Source organism: Ranitomeya imitator, chromosome 2 (assembly GCF_032444005.1).
Source record: "Ranitomeya imitator isolate aRanImi1 chromosome 2, aRanImi1.pri, whole genome shotgun sequence".
Taxonomy (NCBI): Eukaryota; Metazoa; Chordata; class Amphibia; order Anura; family Dendrobatidae; genus Ranitomeya; species Ranitomeya imitator.
The window spans coordinates 418,219,743-418,239,165 of record NC_091283.1 but is presented as its reverse complement, the minus strand read 5'-3'; the positions used below and the strand labels follow the sequence as shown (position 1 = coordinate 418,239,165).

The 19,423-nt window shown below is 40.8% G+C and overlaps 1 protein-coding gene across 3 annotated transcripts in view; it reads left to right on the top strand.

Annotated features, from left to right (window-relative positions):
* BAIAP2 (BAR/IMD domain containing adaptor protein 2) overlaps positions 1-19,423 on the top strand; it is a 158,459-nt gene that overhangs the window by 34,188 nt on the left and 104,848 nt on the right. For all 3 annotated transcript variants that reach the window (XM_069750791.1, XM_069750793.1, XM_069750792.1), the window contains exon 2: positions 14,868-14,943. In XM_069750791.1, coding sequence (XP_069606892.1) covers positions 14,868-14,943 — 76 coding nt within the window. The remainder of the gene's footprint in view (positions 1-14,867; positions 14,944-19,423) is intronic.

Genomic DNA, 19,423 nt, shown 5'->3' with positions numbered 1-19,423 from the left:
CGTTTAGTAGTGCAGAGGTGCAACATTGGATGCAGCCTCTGGCCAGGTGTGGATATAAAAAAACTGTTTTGGGGGATATAACCAGCCATGAGTTTATTATCCTGTGCAAGTTTCATCATAGTCTATCATTAGTTTAGAGTGTTGGCTGTGGGATCTAATGGCTCGTACTTTAGGACATACTTTCCAACTTGGTATCCTCCCATAAGGGAATCTTAGAAGTTGTCCCATTTCCGAAATGTTTTTCCTATTTGCTCTGTTTAGCACTTAAAAAAACAAAAAAAACAAAACATTGAGCTTTACTTGGCCTCCCCGGGTCCAGTGCTCGGGCTTCACCACTTCTCCCAATGTATGTTGCTGTCAATGTCTTCACTGCTGCAATAACAGATGCTGGGGTAGCGGCAGAGACTCTCGCTGGACTCAGGAAGGGTGAGGAGCCCGCAGCCTTTTTTTTATTTTTTAAAATACTACTAAGAGAACTTAAAAAGAGCACCCTTGAATTGTGGCCAAAGCCATTCTTCATAGTCCAACATCTCTACCTCAACCCCTTCCTGCCTCCTTATTTACAGAAACCACCTGGGAGGTCAATGGTTCCCAGTCGATTCTGCAACCCCTCTAAAGGTCTCCACTTTTTCTGGGAACCTCAAGGTCACTCCATTGGTGTTGCCAAGTGTGCTTGAGTTAGATCTGCCAAGTTTTTGAGAATTATACAATGTTCGGTGTGTGTATATATGTGTGTGTATATATATATAGATAGATAGATAGATGTATGTATATATGTTGGCGCTATATAAATAAAGATTATTATGTATGTGTGTGTATATATGTGTGTGTGTATATATATATATATATATATATATATATATATATATATGTATATGTATGTATGTATGTATGTATGTATGTATGTATGTATGTGTGTATATATATATATATATATATATATATATATATGTATATGTGTATATATATATATATATATATATATATATATATATGTATGTATATATATATATATATATATATATATACATACAGTGGGGCAAAAAAGTATTTAGTCAGTCAGCAATAGTGCAAGTTCCACCACTTAAAAAGATGAGAGGCGTCTGTAACTATCGGAGACAAACTGAGAAAAAAAAATCCAGAAAATCACATTGTCTGTTTTTTTAACATTTTATTTGCATATTATGGTGGAAAATAAGTATTTGGTCAGAAACAAAATTTCATCTTAATACTTTGTAATATATCCTTTGTTGGCAATGACAGAGGTCAAACGTTTTCTGTAAGTCTTCACAAGGTTGCCACACACTGTTGTTGGTATGTTGGCCCATTCCTCCATGCAGATCTCCTCTAGAGCAGTGATGTTTTTGGCTTTTCGCTTGGCAACACGGACTTTCAACTCCCTCCAAAGGTTTTCTATAGGGTTGAGATCTGGAGACTGGCTAGGCACTCCAGGACCTTGAAATGCTTCTTACGAAGCCACTCCTTCGTTGCCCTGGCGGTGTGCTTTGGATCATTGTCATGTTGAAAGACCCATCCACGTTTCATCTTCAATGCCCTTGCTGATGAAAGGAGGTTTGCACTCAAAATCTCACGATACATGGCCCCATTCATTCTTTCATGTACCCGGATCAGTCGTCCTGGCCCCTTTGCAGAGAAACAGCCCCAAAGCATGATGTTTCCACCACCATGCTTTACAGTAGGTATGGTGTTTGATGGATGCAACTCAGTATTCTTTTTCCTCCAAACACGACAAGTTGTGTTTCTACCAAACAGTTCCAGTTTGGTTTCATCAGACCATAGGACATTCTCCCAAAACTCCTCTGGATCATCCAAATGCTCTCTAGCAAACTTCAGACGGGCCCGGACATGTACTGGCTTAAGCAGTGGGACACGTCTGGCACTGCAGGATCTGAGTCCATGGTGGCGTAGTGTGTTACTTATGGTAGGCCTTGTTACATTGGTCCCAGCTCTCTGCAGTTCATTCACTAGGTCCCCCCACGTGGTTCTGGGATTTTTGCTCACCGTTCTTGTGATCATTCTGACCCCACGGGGTGGGATTTTGCGTGGAGCCCCAGATCGAGGGAGATTATCAGTGGTCTTGTATGTCTTCCATTTTATAATTATTGCTCCCACTGTTGATTTCTTCACTCCAAGCTGGTTGGCTATTGCAGATTCAATCTTCCCAGCCTGGTGCAGGGCTACAATTTTGTTTCTGGTGTCCTTTGACAGCTCTTTGGTCTTCACCATAGTGGAGTTTGGAGTCAGACTGTTTGAGGGTGTGCACAGGTGTCTTTTTATACTGATAACAAGTTTAAACAGGTGCCATTACTACAGGTAATGAGTGGAGGAAAGAGGAGACTCTTAAAGAAGAAGTTACAGGTCTGTGAGAGCCAGAAATCTTGATTGTTTGTTTCTGACCAAATACTTATTTTCCACCATAATATGCAAAAAAAATGATAAAAAAACAGACAATGTGATTTTCTGGATTTTTTTTTCTCAGTTTGTCTCCCATAGTTGAGGTCTACCTATGATGTAAATTACAGACGCCTCTCATCTTTTTAAGTGGTGGAACTTGCACTATTGCTGACTGACTAAATACTTTTTTGCCCCACTGTATATATAATCTCTCTCTCTATCGAACCCGTTCTACGCCCGGGTGGCGAGCATTTATATTGGTATATGGTCTCCATCCTGGTATGTGCTGCTCCCATCCTGCGTCCCCATCCTGCCATGTGCTGCACCCATCCGGCACCCCCGTTCTGTCATGTGCTGCCCTATTCTGTCATGTGCTGCTCCTATCCTGCGCCCCCGTTCTGTCATGTGCTGCTCCCATCCTGCGCCACCATTCTTTAATTTGCTTCTCCCATCCATATGCCCCGTACACTGCTCCATAAACGTTTATGGCCCCCATAAGATGCTCCATACTGTATGCCCCCGTACACTGCTCCATTATGGTTGATGGCCCCCATAAGATGCTCCATAGTGTATGCCCCCGTACACTGCTCCATTATGTAAACCAAAAAAGAAGAAAAACAGCCGAACACACACAGGTGCAGCAATGGATACACTATATAACTAAGTAGAAAAGGCATAAATAATAACCATATACATGAGACCCATATCAGACGGGGGTAAATATGAATATAAATTTATTGAAAATATAACATATAAATAGTACAACTACATACAGGACAGCAGTGAAAAGGCAAGAACACCGCTAAAAAGAACAGCGCATCAGATGGAACCCCACATAGGGGATGCGCTGAAAGACTGCACAGAAAAAATCCTGACGAAGCCAAGGGGTGGAACGCGCGTTGAGGCACGCTGCTCCCTGTCTGCACGCCGGCACCCTGCTACAAAGATGTCCCAAGGTACTAGTATTTATTAGGTCATTTCCATTTGTTATGATCTGGGGTTATTTGGTTCTATGGTGCTCCTTTACCTATTATCCTCTTTGAGGGCTTGTATTGATTACTTGCGGGCGTTACCTGTGGCATCCATGTTGCAGGGTCTGTGGGCTGTGCAGCGGTGATTTTTTCTGTGCAGTCTTTCAGCGCATCCCCTATGTGGGGTTCCATCTGATGCGCTGTTCTTTTTAGCTGTGTTCTTGCCTTTTCACTGCTGTCCTGTATGTAGTTGTACTATTTATATGTTATATTTTCAATAAATTTATATTCATATTTACCCCCGTCTGATATGGGTCTCATGTATATGGTTATTATTTATGCCTTTTCTACTTAGTTATATAGTGTATCCATTGCCGCACCTGTGTGTGTTCGGCTGTTTTTCTTCTTTTTTGGTTTATATGTTTGCGCTGACGGGGGTTACCCTTTGGTAGCTCTAGGGTTTTTTTTAGGTTTTCTAGACTGCTCCATTATGGTTGATGGCCCCCATAAGATGCTCCATAGTGTATGCCCCGTACACTGCTCCATTATCGTTTATGGCCCCCATAAGATGCTCCATAGTGTATGCCCCCGTACACTGCTCCATTATGGTTTATGGCCCCATAAGACGCTCCAGTGTGTATGCCCCTGTATGCTGCAGCGATATATAAAAATAAAAATAAAAAATACCATACTCACCTATCGTCGCTGGGCGCCGAGTGCTGGGGGGCCTGAGCAGGCGGGGACACCGGCGCGCTGTGGGGGTCAGGTGCCGGTATCGCCGCTAGCTCAGGCCCCCCAGCACTTGCTATATTCACCTGGCCCCGTTCCAGTGCTGCGTCCGCTCCGTGTTCCGGTTCCTCTGGCTGTGACTGTTCAGTCAGAGGGCGGCGTCGGCGCGCATTAAGCGCGTCATCGCGCCCTCTGAACTCTGAACGTCACAGCAGAGGACCGGGACATGGAGCCGCACGCAGCGCTGGAACGGGGACAGGTGAATATAATACTCACCCTCCTGGCGTGTCCACGGTCCCTGCCTCTCCGGTGGAGATCGCGGTGTGCGTTCAGTGTTTACACATACCGCGATCTCCTGGGAGCGTCACTCTGTGGGGTCCAGACTGATGCCTTTAGCTACAAATGGTACAAATCGATTTACACACTGATCTGGCTGCGGGAATTGAAAATCAATCTCCACTCTTCTCTTAATTTGCTTGAGCCCTGGTGAGTTTGATCTCAGCCTTTAGGAGAATCTAGGCTTTGGTATTTTCCATCCTGATGGTCCTCTCCCTTACCTTTTTTATTAGTGTTGGTGTATTGTAGTTGGGCCCTCAGGATGGGAAAGCCTAGTCGATGGTGACTAGCCAAGGATGGGTCAGCCTCCAACAGTAAGCGCAGAACCCATGTTGAGGACGACCTTCTCCACCACAATCAGATTTTGAAGCCTGACCACATGGGAGGGGTGCGCAGATGGATTTTATGCATGTATACCGGGAAAAAAAAATCCCAAATAATTTTTCCAATTCTATTGTAACTAGAAAATGAGTGTAACTAGTTAGATCTGTGAAAACACATTATCAGAACAGCAGTGGAGCCTATTACTTCTCTGTAGGGAGGAAGAGCTGCCGTGTGTAGGAGGGAGTTCAGCATTGATTTATAAGGATCACTGCAAAGAAACTTGTTCAGTTGACTATTAAGATACAGTCTACTGAATCTCATTTTCTGACTGGGAGCCAAGAGTCTGTTCTGTATGATCTCTCAATCACTTCCAGATGTTGCAGTGCTGAGTTTGTCTTTTTAACGTGCGTGCGCTAAGAGAACCTTCATGTTGGTGAGGGGTCGCCACCCTATGCCCCAGATTACCCTTCAGATGCTTGAATCACTTGGCATTGTTTTCTCTTATAAAGCCGTCATTCCTTGGGTATTTGGAAAAGCCATAATTACTCATGAGATCCGTCAACAGCAGTTATGCTGCCAGTTATCCTTTGCTGTATTTATTTGATCATTAGTCATTGACAAGTCCAATCCTCCAGATCTAGAGCTGTAGCTCCTTGCAACTAAAAATAGAAGGGTGTCTTGACCTCCCCTCCTTCATTACATCCAATACAGCCCCACTGGATAGTCGGTACCATTTTTTTTTTTTAACTTTTTTTCGGTTTTGAAGATAAGTGTTTCCGAAGCAGCAGTTTATGCCTCATTGTATCTTGCTCTTGACACTCTTACTGTCAGTGGCACCTTGTTAAAAATGAGCTCATTCTGATTTAATGTGTGGGGGCAAAACATCATATCAGTACTTATACTTTTCCGGAAAGTGTGCTATATAGAAAGCCTTCATAAGTCCTAAAAAGCCACGTCATTCAATCAAATAACCATTACCAAGCAGGAGCTGTTGTTTTTTTTTTTTTTTTTTTTTTTTGGCTGTTCATTTTCAAGTTTTTGACATCTCTATTGTGGCTCAGTCTGCAGCTCTGGGTCAGGCAGGTGCCACCTCAAGATAAAGCCCCCGGAAATTCATTGTGGTGCTTAAGGTAAAAATGAAACCTGAAATGAAAAGATGAGCAAAATGAAGCATAATGGTTAAAAGAACAACACAAATATCTTTTATCTACATCCTGCCACTTGTTGGTTGATTTAATTACAGATGACATTAATGTCACAAAAAATATATAGGAAATTGTATTACTGACAAAAAATATTAGCTATGCTTTTGCAGAAAATCTCCAATTATGACATGTACCCTGGTTCCTACATCCTTATGTGCCTGCACTCTTATAACTTCCTGCCCCTGGAACAGGAAGTAGCTGTCTCATAACTACCACTGTCAGCCATATTGAATTTCATAGAGCATCCCTTTCTGCCGCTGTCAGCCCCCATTAGCCCTGCTGCTTTTCTTTAACACCCTGCCCCCGCACAAAACAATCAGACCTAAGTGACTGTGATAATTTGTTTTTTATTACGTTTTGAGGGTTTTAGGTTCTCTGTGTAAAGATCCAGCAGACTCAAATCTCAATTTCAGGAACTGGGGCCAGGCAGCTGCTGCAAAGGCTGATAAGTTTACGAGTTTTACTTCTGTAATAAGCTTACCATGGACAATAGTGGCAGGATCTATCTTCCATTTTGTGTATGAGGACAGTCAAACCCTTACCAGATGTCATGGGAACAATTATTCAGCTTGGTTGCATTTTTCAAGTTCAGTTAAAAATGGCTGTGCAGCCCTGTACAATTCTGATCGTCCCGTTGAAAGGAGATTCTATGGAATATTGTTGGAGTGAGTTATATGGTAAAGGAAAGTGATTGGGGAATGTAGTAGGACTGTCTAAAAAGTTGTTTTTAGGGCACATGTAAAACTGAGAATTTGGGGAATGGATCCAGTTGTTGAAGGTCTTCTATTTTAGAGAACTGGTGCAGCACAATAAATGGGAGGGAGATATCGTGCTTCCACCAGGTTAAGGTCCTTTCACACAGGCCAGTGATCAACCTGATCTCATTATAGGCCCATCTAAACCTACCTCTGACCTGCCGACAAACGAGCCAATTACTCATTAATCAGCTCATCTTATTTTTTTTTTTTTTTGCCCTAAAATAATCATTTTTGGCAGTACATCTTCCAGTGTTGGGGTACATGCTGCTCACAATATGCAAACCAAATAGTATTTGGTCCCCATACAGCAGATCTGCCTTGTTGCAGAACCTGCCTACAGGAGGAGTAGCGCATTCCTGAGTGACCGTTCAGACCATCAGTGCAACCATACCGCTACTTCTAACTGCTCTCCATAATGCTGATAGCACAGGCAGTTTGGCCTGGAAAGCATCAGAGGAGCTAAGGGACCGGACACCTTCAATGTATGATTGAGCGCTATTGAAAAGTTTGAGCTTTCTGCTGCATGCCTAGGATATGAGCTGTTGCTGCAGTGGTAGCCGGTAACCTAGGCAATGAGCAATACAATTAAAAATTAGTGAAATGTAAAAAAATCTTCTCCACTCTCAATAATGGAAGTATTTTTGTATAACAAGTGAATTTGCAAAGTTACGTTACTTGTCTCCACAAGCACTTTGCAATTTCAAACCATTTATGATGAGAAAACAAGTGCCGATCAACTTGTTAAATAATTGATTTGCACTCGTTATGGGAGAAATCTGCCCACTGGTACACCCAGAATATGTGAAACCGACCTGAGTACTGACCATGTTGGAAGAGGCTTTGGGCTACGTAGATTGGGTCAGGAGACCCGAAGCAGCTCTTGACAATCATGGTCCAGTTTCACACATTCTGCTTTCACAGTCGCGTCGTCGCGCTTCTACTTTGGACCGGCTGAAGGTTTTGGTAATTGTTTGCAGAAAATTTTTTTCTATATTCTCCTCCTGAGCCCACTTCATTGTTAATTTCAGGTGGTGGAATGTTGCGGACACAGATTCTAAACTTGCTCCATCCCCCATGGTGTGTGGGAACAGTTTACTCTTGCTATGTATTGAATCAGGTAGATGCTCCACCAAACCACGACCAATTGAATATGTTGCCTTATAGCAAACTTTTTGTATTAGACTTGATAGATGAGGTGCCCTCCTAACAGTGCAGTTTTGGAACCTGCTAATCATGTGATCATTACGTCATCCAGGTCACCTTTCAACATTGGCTGATTGTCTGTCAAAAGTCTGGAACAAAGGAAAACCGCTTGTGTTTGCAGTAATAGCATGATGACAAAACAGTTGGAGAACTCATGACTTATTGAAGGATCTGCATCTCCGGCGGCACAGTTATGTGCCCAATTATACAATATTCCACATGATGGAGAAGAGGAGTGATCTCAACATCGGTGGAGGAACCTCTGAATCGGGAGAGTGATTCATGCTTGGGTTTTCACAGGAGCTCAATTGCGCTTTTCTTGTAGACTTGATCTGTCAGGATATTGGGGCTGGGAGGGGGTAATAATTATATGATCAAGTTATTTCACTTTGACATGTCTTCTTGTGGTGGAAGATTACCTCACTGGAAATGCAGTCCTACCCACTACAACGCTGCGATTGTAATGAGCTTAATAAACTCTGAAGAAGATTTGTAAAACTTGTTGTCCTCAATGTTTAATACATTGATTAGAAAGACAGGATGTGCCAGTCCTCAGGTGATTAACCACTCCCAAATTCTTATACAGTTAAACTTATTTGGAAAAAATAGTCTCAAATACCCCCAGATTTCCCGTAACAGAATTTTACCCTTCACCTTAATATTCCTTTTTAGAAGACCACTGCTCTTGAAGAAGACCATGGAGAGGTTTAAAAAAACAAAACACAAACCCTTTATGCGTGCATATTTTTGGGATTTAATTAGAAAGTGTCAACTATCTCAAGAGGATTCCCCTCTACTCTTATATGGATTGGGCTGAAACTGTGTCCACCATACCACGGTGTGCCATATATAAGGCCTTTGGGTGGTGCATGGCCCAGATACTAGAACACCCCTTGTCATGCACCACACACTTACGGTAAGTCCTTGGATAGTCAAGTGGGCATGAATTTACACTGTGTGACCCTGACCCATCAATGCCGAAATATCAGACCATGTGGGGAAACCACTGACTAGTCCACTTTATTATAATCCGGTGGACAAGGCTTGGGGACGTGGAACATTTTAGGTGACTGATAAAAGCTTGGCATCTGTATGGTGCACAGATAAAGATGCTTTTGTCTGTTTATGCATTGAGCTTTTGTTCCTCAAGGCCGTTGAGTCACACGTTTTTTCACGTTTATTTTTTGTCATTCTGCCTCTTATTTGTTGTTCCACGACTGCTTGGTTACGGGTTGAAAAGCAGTGATTCATACCATATGGGAGGGGCGCAGCAGAAGCATACATCATCTTACTTCTGTATTCTGTAATACAGGTTTTAAAAGGGTAGTCCAATCTCGTAAAGTGGTGTGATGTCATAAATCATTAGGAAATTCTATTACTTTATGATCAAAGGTGATGCGATGTCTGGAACCCCTCACTGATTCTGAGTGAAGGGGCTGTAGGGCATAGTCAGCGCTTTAGTCTTTGAACAGTCTCTGCATTCTCAGATCTGTGTACCGTCACCGTTTTTCCTTGCATATTGGACCATTGTGTCATTTCATCACTGTATCCCCTTTTTCCCAGAATTATTAGGGGTTCCATAGATCAGGCCCCCCCACTAACCATAAAATGATGTCTTTCCTAATGATATGCTAACGCTCCCAACTTAACAATAATTTGTACCTCTTTAGAAATTTTATGACGAGTTTCCTATTCGATTTGTAGAATCAGACTTTTTATAAGTTTAAGCCAATACCACGTACGTCGGCTTTTGTGGAATGGGTTGTTCAGAAAGCCAATTCATGAAGTTGATCTATGTTGAAGTCCTTTTATAAGGGGCTTATGGAGCCCGCATCATAAACTCAGTAGCTCTGAGGGAGGTTTTGGCTCATTTTGTTCCAACCCACTTTCCAGTGGTTGGTGTGACTCTGTACATTGTTCCCCCAACTCCAGAGGGATTGCAGTGGTAAAAATCAAGGTGGCGGGGACTAGCCTTTAATGTCTTATGTGTGCTTCTTCCCTCAAACATTTTGTTCTCTAAATTAAGTTTTTTTTTTTTTTTGTTTTTTTTTTAAGACCTCAACCAACAGCAGAACTCCTGTAGTTCCCTTATGTGTTTAGCTGTTGGCCAAACGCTCTAGTTATCCAACGTACATTCTGCCCAACTCCCATATTTAAGATGCAAAAAGTAAACTATTGTCAAGCGCTTTTCTTGTGCTGATACAAGGGATTGGGCATGTTGAAATCCAACATGCGCAATTTTATTTATTTATTTTTTTACCACCAAGCATCTGCTGTTGGTTTAGTCGGGAAACCACAAAACATAGCTGATAGTTGATTGATCCTACTAAATATGTCAGTTAGCAGACGTTCCTCTGTGTATGGGCACTTATCACTCCGTGCTTCCTTGCCAGACCACTTACTCTTGTTACTTACTACCTTTTGTATAACCATTATATTTGTTGCATACTTCCTCTTCTCAAAACTTTCATCCATTCGATGACTAGAAAGAGTTAAAATTCTTTTTTTTTTTAAACGTTTATTTTTTTTTTACACCCTTTAGTCAGGCTGAATAACAATAAAGGGCAGGGGAGGTAGCAAGCTGTTTTGACAAGGTTCCTTTGACTGCTGACCTGATTTCTTTACCTGAGGGCATGAGAACTGGATCTGGGCCTTCTACCAACCTGCAAAAGGTCGAAATGGAAAGTGACTCCTTGTTTGGAGAAAATTCAAGAGTTTCTCGGCCTCACGTAGGTCATAAAGATTGCTGCGGGCATTTGTGCTGAAGGATAAAGACTGACTTTCTGCGCAAACAATAATTTATTTATATAGCGCCAACCCGACCAAGGCGGAATTGGGCTGCTTGAGACGCCGTAGAGGGCCAACCAAAGTCTGGCTGTGACATTTTTCAAATTCAACAAATGCACCTGTCAAGGTAAAGTCTTTGCAAAAAAAAAAAAGTGTGACAGGTGGTGTATTTTCTGGAGAAATGCAGAGACCGCTGCTCATCAGACCATTGACTCCTTCTGTCCAGGTTCCCTTAGATTTCCCCCTAAATGTGGGAGCAAGTTATGAAGAGAACGATGGTCAATGTCCAGTTGACGAGTGGTGGTCTTCCAAACCAAAACTAAAATTCCTACTACAACCAGATGAGGGAAGGGGAACAACTGCTCTGAGCATGTTTTTTATCTCTGCCCAGTTGTCATTGAATACCCTCCAATTTCCCTGTAGTTTTCTTAATGGTATTTAACCATCTGTCGGATTTCATATCTTGAAGACACTGGTGCTCTCACCAATGTTTTCCTAGGTGGAGATGCTTTAGGAAAAATCCAGCAGTTTTTTCTTCTGAAGCGGTTTTGCCACTTTTACGTTTTTTGTTTTTTTTTTTTGTTTTTTTTTTTTTTTTCTTTTATGAATTGAACTATAACTAGCATTCTTTTAGCGGAAGTCGCCCAAAGAATAAACATGCTTCTTCTTTTAACTGCTTTCCAAACCCTGACCGTTAAAAGAAGTGAAAAACTGAACATGTGCAGAGTATACACAGCAATAGGAAAACCAGAGAATAACACACGGAGTATGAGTCCCATTTTGAAAAGGTAAAAACACATGTTTTTATTCATAGAACAATCAACTACAAAATTTAGAAACAGTTAATCATCACATACATAATATAGACAGCAAGGGAACCTACGGAAAACACTGAAATAGTCAAAGCAGCGGCATCCCCTGTGAATTACTGATAAATTTCATCCTAAAGTGCTACTAGTGCATGTTTAAGGTAAAAAATACAGCTCAAACCGGGTGAGTAAAAGTCAGACTCCATCGATCCCACAGTGGGGTACCGCTCAACCAATCGGCATATATCATACTAAACCCGGTTCAACAGCTCTTACCCATTCATCAGGTACACAGGGGTCACCGCCGCAGCCCCAACGCGCATTTCGCGTTGGCTTCGTCAGGGTGCAGTGTACACAGCAATGTCGTTTTTATATTGCTGTAAAATTTTCTTTTCTCTTTTTTTTTTTTTTTTTCCAGCGCCTTTTTAGGAGGGATCTGCCTTTAAAAAAAAAAAAAAAAAAATGTGGGCACAGTCTTTCTGCTGAGTTTTTGGCGCTGAAACTATAGGTTTTAAGATTTGGAGAAGGTTTTGAATAGTTTTTGCTTGGTTTCTGCACCAAAAACTCCTCAAATCTGTTTGCACATACTTCAAGGCTATAATTGCAAAGGGGGTTTAAGGTGAAAAACTATTGCTGACTTTTTCCGGAAGCTGCTATGCCTGAGGAAACGCTGCATTTACTTCGGCATCTAGATGTCTATGTGAACGTTGCCCAAAAAAGAAGCGTTTTGTAAAGCTTTTTTGTGAAGTGATTTTAAATGATTCAAGAACCACAGTGTTAACAGGGCCTCAATCTGCTTGAAATTTGTGTCCCATGAATGGAAACTGGTTCTCCAACCCTTGTTAATATGCATCAGACTTTCCACATATTATCCAACTTTTGTAATCTACTAACAAAAGTAGTAGTAGGCTACATATTTCCAAGATTTCCTCATGGAAATGCTATTAACATTGGGGCTTATCCTCATGTCGATGAGCAGCAATGGAAAATGCAAAAATGTCACGCATCCGCGGCAAAAAACTGAAGGGCGATCTTACATTTCTGCTGGTGAGCATGAAATATACGGTTTTAATAGGAAGCAAAGTTCAACGAGCCTGCAAGTGTTGTACACAGATGGCAAGTTACGGAGTGAGTTCTTGGCAGCCGACCGGATATTGCATGATATTTCTATATTGAGCTTCTCCGGTTTATAAGGAATAGAAGAATATGGTTCATAAACGCTGTCATTATACTAATCCCTGAGCCAATAACTACAGTAGCGAGTGTAGCACTTCCGATCCTGGGGCTTATTGTTAAGGAGCAATAAAGGGAGATTTATGAAGACATCCAACAAAGGGAAATCGGAAGAGTTGCCCTCCGCTACCATTCTGATGGCTTGTTACATCCTGCCTTTTGTCTCTGGCAGATGCTGTTTTCAGCATCTTCTTATGATACCAGTGATACCATGATATCAGTCAGGGACACCAGTTGGCCATGCCGGCTACTCTGCCACCGATGGAGGGGTGGCCCTTTTTGTTTTTGACATTTTCACTTCGTAGAAATGTCTGACTACTAATGGTCAGTGGAATCCAGACACCTGATGGTTATTTCTCCTGACCCACCTGATACACATGAGCGAATACATATGTTCTTGATGGAGAGAGGGGTTGATTGATTATTGGTTGGTCTCTTGTAAATACATTTGTGAATTTGCCCAAAGTTGATCTAATATGACTTAAAAGTTGTCCAGTCACCATGGATGTCCATTGGCTGAAGGCTCATTTGACTGGTGGCTACTATACATACACTTATGGTCCTCAGAGCTGAGTATGTATTAGTTCTCAGAGCAGTGCTTTCACTCCCTACTCTCATAACAAAAGATGGGGCATGATTAAGTCCAGAAGGCCCAATACCTCTTTCTTCCGGACATCTGCTGCTGTTTTAGTGTCTGCAATTTTTCGGACCACTTTCATCTGTTTCTGGTCAGTGGGTGTGTGATGGTCAGAGTCCATGGGGCTAGTAGACCCTGTAGTAAAGAGCTGAACTCCATGAAGTAGAGGCTGGATTAGGCAGGCTTGGTTTATGGCAGATGATCTTTCCAATGAAAAGGTATTTTTTTTTAATATTCATGCTTGACCTGTTGTGTCAAGTTATTAAAGGTACCCAGGTCCTGTAGATGCAACTAAACAATCTCCTATTATACTCCTCTGATGAAGAGGTGTTTAGGGTCTCCTTGCTTTTGTCATGTAGTTTACTTTTAGGTGAAATTCCTATTAAATAATCAGAGTTAGGAAATCTACTCTTCAGTAAGAATATTCAAACAGTTTTTTTCTTTTCTTTAGTCTCCTTCTTACAGCCGTTTTTTTTTCTTCCTCTTTTATCTCAGTATTATGTTTTGCTGCTCTTGTACATGACTGTACTTATCTGCAAATGTTCCTTCACTCCTACCCACGGGCGCTGTAGTCTTATCAAATCTATCCTTTCGTTCCGCTGTTGTTGCCTCTAGCTCCGACTTGAAAAAAAATCTATTCTGCACAGGGACAATGGACATTTTGTTAAACCTGTAGACGTCTTTAATGTTCTACGTAAAATAACATAACCGTTTTTTAGAGGTAATTCTTTGGACCCCAATGAATAAAAGTAAGCCAAATCTTTCTTTTCTTCTTCTTTTAACCTTTTCATCCAATTCTTAGTGATGTCTAATGGTTGCAAGAGTTTCATATGCTGTCACTATCAAGCTTTCCTTGACTTGTGAATGACCAATTAAGTCTTCTCACGCCATAAATAAAGTGGTAACATGTTATAATGGAGGCTGTATGGGTTGTCATCCACACCCACTGTGGTTCCCCGGCATATAATTGCCGCAGGATGCCAACACCATCGGATGCATTTAACATAGCCTCTTCAGATGGGAGGACAATTAGCTTAAAGATCTCTACAGTGGTGGAAGCGGCTTACCCCTCCTCTCTCAAACACTGGCCCCATCTGGATCAACTCGCTAAAGTGGGTGCATTAAAAAAAACAACTCATGTTACTTATCCACAGGTTATGATGATCACTAGGGGCTGAACGATTCCAAGAACCAGGGTCTTAAATTTTTCTGAGTGAGTAGAACGGTTGTTCACACGGTTTATAGGAGTGGTGGTCGCACATGCTCACTCCATTAAGACTTTGGGCTCTCTGTTCTCCTGATTGATGGGGGTCTCAAGACAATTTTATTTACCGGTACTTGCTTATCAATATCAATGGTGCTGAACAATATCCTAGACCTTTACGTTAACGGTTGGGGGTTGTGCACGCCATTAATACCGCTATAATGCTATTCATGTCTTGTTTCTTTTTGTATTTTAGACTATTATGGAACAATTTAACCCCTGCCTTAGGAATTTCATTGCCATGGGGAAGAACTATGAAAAAGCATTGGCAAGTAAGTAATGAATCTGCATTGGTCCCCCAAAAAATAATCTCACAAGTCATATCAAAAGTTTAAAAAATAAAAAAAATAAAGAGGACAAAAAAGAAGTCAAATGCTGTTAGTGTTGCTTCACCTGTGATTAACATTGGTTTTATTGTCTAGTGTAATTATTGCTTTTTTTCCCTGAGTTTTCCAGTTTATACCACTTGGAAACTGTCAGCAATGAGGCTGTTGATGGATCTGGCTATAGTTTTTATATCGTATTGAGACTTTTTCTATTGGAGTCTGGCTGAGTGCTACTTTCTTTAAGGGCAGAGACAGACTGCCGTATTTCTTGTGTGAGAAATATGGCCGTCTGTCTGTCTGTCTCCTGCCTTTAGGCTAGTTTTCACACAGGTGTAAGTAATGTGACTGCAAATCTCAACCTGATCGTGGGTCAAATGTCCGGATCTAACAAGCATCATGGGTACTGCTGTGCACCAGTGTTACGCTCGTGTGATACTGGCTTTAAAGGGTTTGTTTGGAATATAGACAATATAGGCTTGAGGATCGGCCATAATTGTGTAAAGGGTCTTCAAACCAGTCTCTGGACAAGGAATAGCCACACATACAAATGATCCGCTGTGCCTGAATAAATGCTATTTTTGCCTCTTCATTTTGCATTCATTACTTCAATATTTTTTTTTTTCCCCTATAAAATTATTATATCGCGGATTAATAGGCCAGTCAGATCCACAGACACTCACTCTCTGCTTCCCAAATTCTAAATAGGACTGGGAAAAAGTACAGGGTCCGTCAACAGCAGCTTGGTGACAGTTAAATAGAATTTTTTTTTTTTTTTCCCGAGAGGCTTGGAGGATCTGTTAATATTTGCCATATATATGTATGAATATTAAAATATTCTTCTGAAACTGACATATTTCTTTAGTTTCTGCTCCTCTCCAGTCCTGAGATATGGCCCTGTCTTCCTTGTGTACAAGTCTAGTCTTTGTACAACTGGGTGGGTTCCTATGCAAGACTCTCATATTAAAGCTGAAGACCACGCCCACTTGACAAAAAGGCTAGATTTGGGTACAAGGTAAAAGAGGCCATATCTTGGGAACGGAGAGGCGCAGGAATAAAACAAAAACAATGGTGGAATCAAGAGAATAGTGGCATTTAGAAAATGTAAAAAAAAGTTAACTAATAAAGGCAAGTGACAGGTTTTCTTTAAAATGAAGTAGAGACCAGTAAAAAGCATTTGCCTTCTGAATATACTACATAGCTTCTGGATTATGCATGTAGTAACTTTGTGCACCATGTTAACCAAAGGTGGAAGCACATGTTACTGGTTGTACCTCCCTTTCCTTCATTTCAGTCCTGAGTCATTCTGCATCTTGCTCATTTCGGTAATACTCGTATAGAGCAGACCTCTGCAAATGGTGCGTTACCGCTATAGACGGAGGATGATGAGGATTACGTAGAGCTGGCTTATTGGAGTCTTTAGCACTGTGTAGATTATCAGAACGGTCCCCTGTGCAAAAGTCACCTATGCAGGTGGATTGTGTGGGTGCAGACATACTGACTGACCAGACAGAATTACGCAGACATTCGAAAAATAGTGGAAATGGTGGAGAGAAAAAGATGTTATGAAAGCCTATCTTTTATTTTCTAAGGGCTTTTATTATTATTATTATTAATACTTTATATATTTTTCACACCTCACTCCACATGCATGCTGTGATGGCGTACAATGGATCCCCATTTGTAGTCCCGACTCGTAGCCATGGTATATGCCAAATATTTCCCAGGTGTGAGACCACCCTTTTTAACATGGATCATTGAGTATCTTTTTGTATTAATTGGCTATTATAGTTTTTGACACTTTTCTGTGTTTTGTGGTTGTATTATATTGCAGTATTACATAGTTACACATATTTCCATGTGTCCTTATTTAGTTACAAAGGGTCTCTTTTGATTACGCCCACAAAAAATTGTTATTCAAAAGGTTTACTACCTAAACTTAATTAGCAAAAATCTGATTACTATATACTATTAGAAAAATGCAATGTTGAATGCTATCAAGCTTCCTTATACCCATTTTTTTTTTCTTTTCTCAGTACCTGTTTTTCTGGGTGGGGAAATTCGGGACTGGCTTGATCTCCTGGAGATCGTGGGTCATATGGGACTGGATTGACCTGCTTGGGGTTGTGGGTCATCAGGGACTGGGTTGACCTGATGGGGTTCGTTGGTCATCTGGGACTGGGTTGACCTGCTGGGGATCATGGGTCATCAGGGACTGGGTTGACCTGCTGGGGATCATGGGTCATCAGGGACTGGGTTGACCTCCTGGGGGTCTTGGAACATCTGGGACTGGTTTGACCTGCTGGGGGACTCGGTGTAGAGTTGAATAGTCACTGTGCTGACCACAAGGAAGGGGGAAATAGTCTGACAGCTGTGACCTTTCTTTCATCATCTCCTACTGCTTTATTAATCAGATTTATTTTATTTTTAGACTTTTTTTTTTTTAAATTGACCAATCTCTTTAAAAGGAATATATTGTCAGAAAATTATGTATTTGTTTAAATGTGGTTTGTTACATGTTTGTTTGGATAGAAAAAAAATCTTGAATGAAAAAACAACCTAAACACTGGATCCACCAATCAGGATGATCGTTGTCACAGTTGACCCACATCCCCCCCCCTTCCCATCATAATCACCTTGCACGCTCTCCTTAGATGCTTCAGTACAAAAGATATAGTCAGTCTGTTCATTGCTTCTAATGTTCATGTGAAATTCCTGAAACTACAGGAAGTCTGAAAAAGCCCCAGCAGCCAGTATGAGAATTGTAAGGGTCCTCATTTTTATTTTGAATAAAGATTTGGGGGGGGGGGGGGGGGGACGCCTCCAAAAGTAATAATATAAATAAATATGTATATATGTATACATATATATATATATACATACATACATACATACATACATACATATATATATATATATATATATATATATATATATCTATATATATATATATATATATATATATATATATATATATATATATATATATATATATATATATATATATATATATATATATATATATATATGTATATATGTATGTTTATATATATGTTTATGCAGTATGCTGATAATTTAATGGGGATAAATGTAAGGTCACACACTTGGGTAGAGCAAATAAGATGTATAACTGCACTTAATTGTAAAACTCTGGGCAAAACCATCAATGAAAAAGACCTGGGTGGATGACAAACTCATATTCAGTGGCCAGTGTCAGGCAGCTGCTACAAAGGCAAATAAAATAATGGGATGCATTAAAAGAGGCATAGATGCTCATGAGGAGAACATAATTTTACCTCTATACAAGTCACTAGTTCGACCACACTTAGAATACTGTGCACAGTTCTGGTCTCCGGTGTATAAGAAAGACATAGCTGAACTGGAGCGGGTGCAGAGAAGAGCGACCAAGGTTAATAAATGACTGGGGGGTCTACAATAACAAGACAGGTTATTACACTTGGGGCTATTTAGTTTGGAAAAACGAAGGCTAAAGGGTGATCTTATTTTAATGTATAAATATAGGAGGGGACAGTACAAAGAACTTTCTGATGATCTTTTTACTCAAAGACCTGAGACGGGGATGAGGGGCATCCTCTACGTCTGGAGGAAAGCAGGTTTAAGCATAACAGACGCGGATTCTTTACTGTAAGAGCAGTGAGACTATGGAACTCTCTGCCATATGATTTTGTAATGAGTGATACACTACTTTAAATTTGAGGGGACTGGATGCCTTCCTTGAAGAGTATAATGTTACAGGTTATATATACTAGATTCCTTGTTGGGGTGTTGATCCAGGGAACTAGTCTGATTGCCGTATGTGGTCTTGACATCCAGACAGTGTACATGAAGCGTCTGGCCAGCTCAGCATGTCTCATTCAGCTCTGTAAGAGTCATCGAACTGTATGTATAGTCCCCTCTCTGATCATTCTATAGATGTAGCTGCCACCTCATTGGGGGGGGGACTAGAGGTGGGGGGACCCTCATTTTCGAGATGGGTTTGTGTCCCAGTGGTGGCAATCCCATCTATCAGACATTTATAGTATATCTTATGAATGTAAAAAATCAAGACCTTTCTAAAGGGTTTGATTTAAGTGGGGGACTCCATTCAGGGAGTGCTGGTGCTTTTCACAAAATTTAAATATCATCAAAAAGTTGATGTATTTCAGTTCTTAAATACAAAAGGTGAAACTCATATATTGTATAGTCATTGCAAACAGAGTGATCTATTTCAGGGGTTTATTTCTGTTAATGTTGATGAAAGTTCTGCGGACTATGTTAGCGCTACATAAAAAAATAAAGATTATTATTATGGCTTACAGCTAATGAAAACCCAAAAGTCATTATAAAATTAGAATACTTTATAACACCAGCTTGAAAAATGATTTTAAAATCCAAAATGTTGAGCTACTGAAATGTATATTCAGTAAAT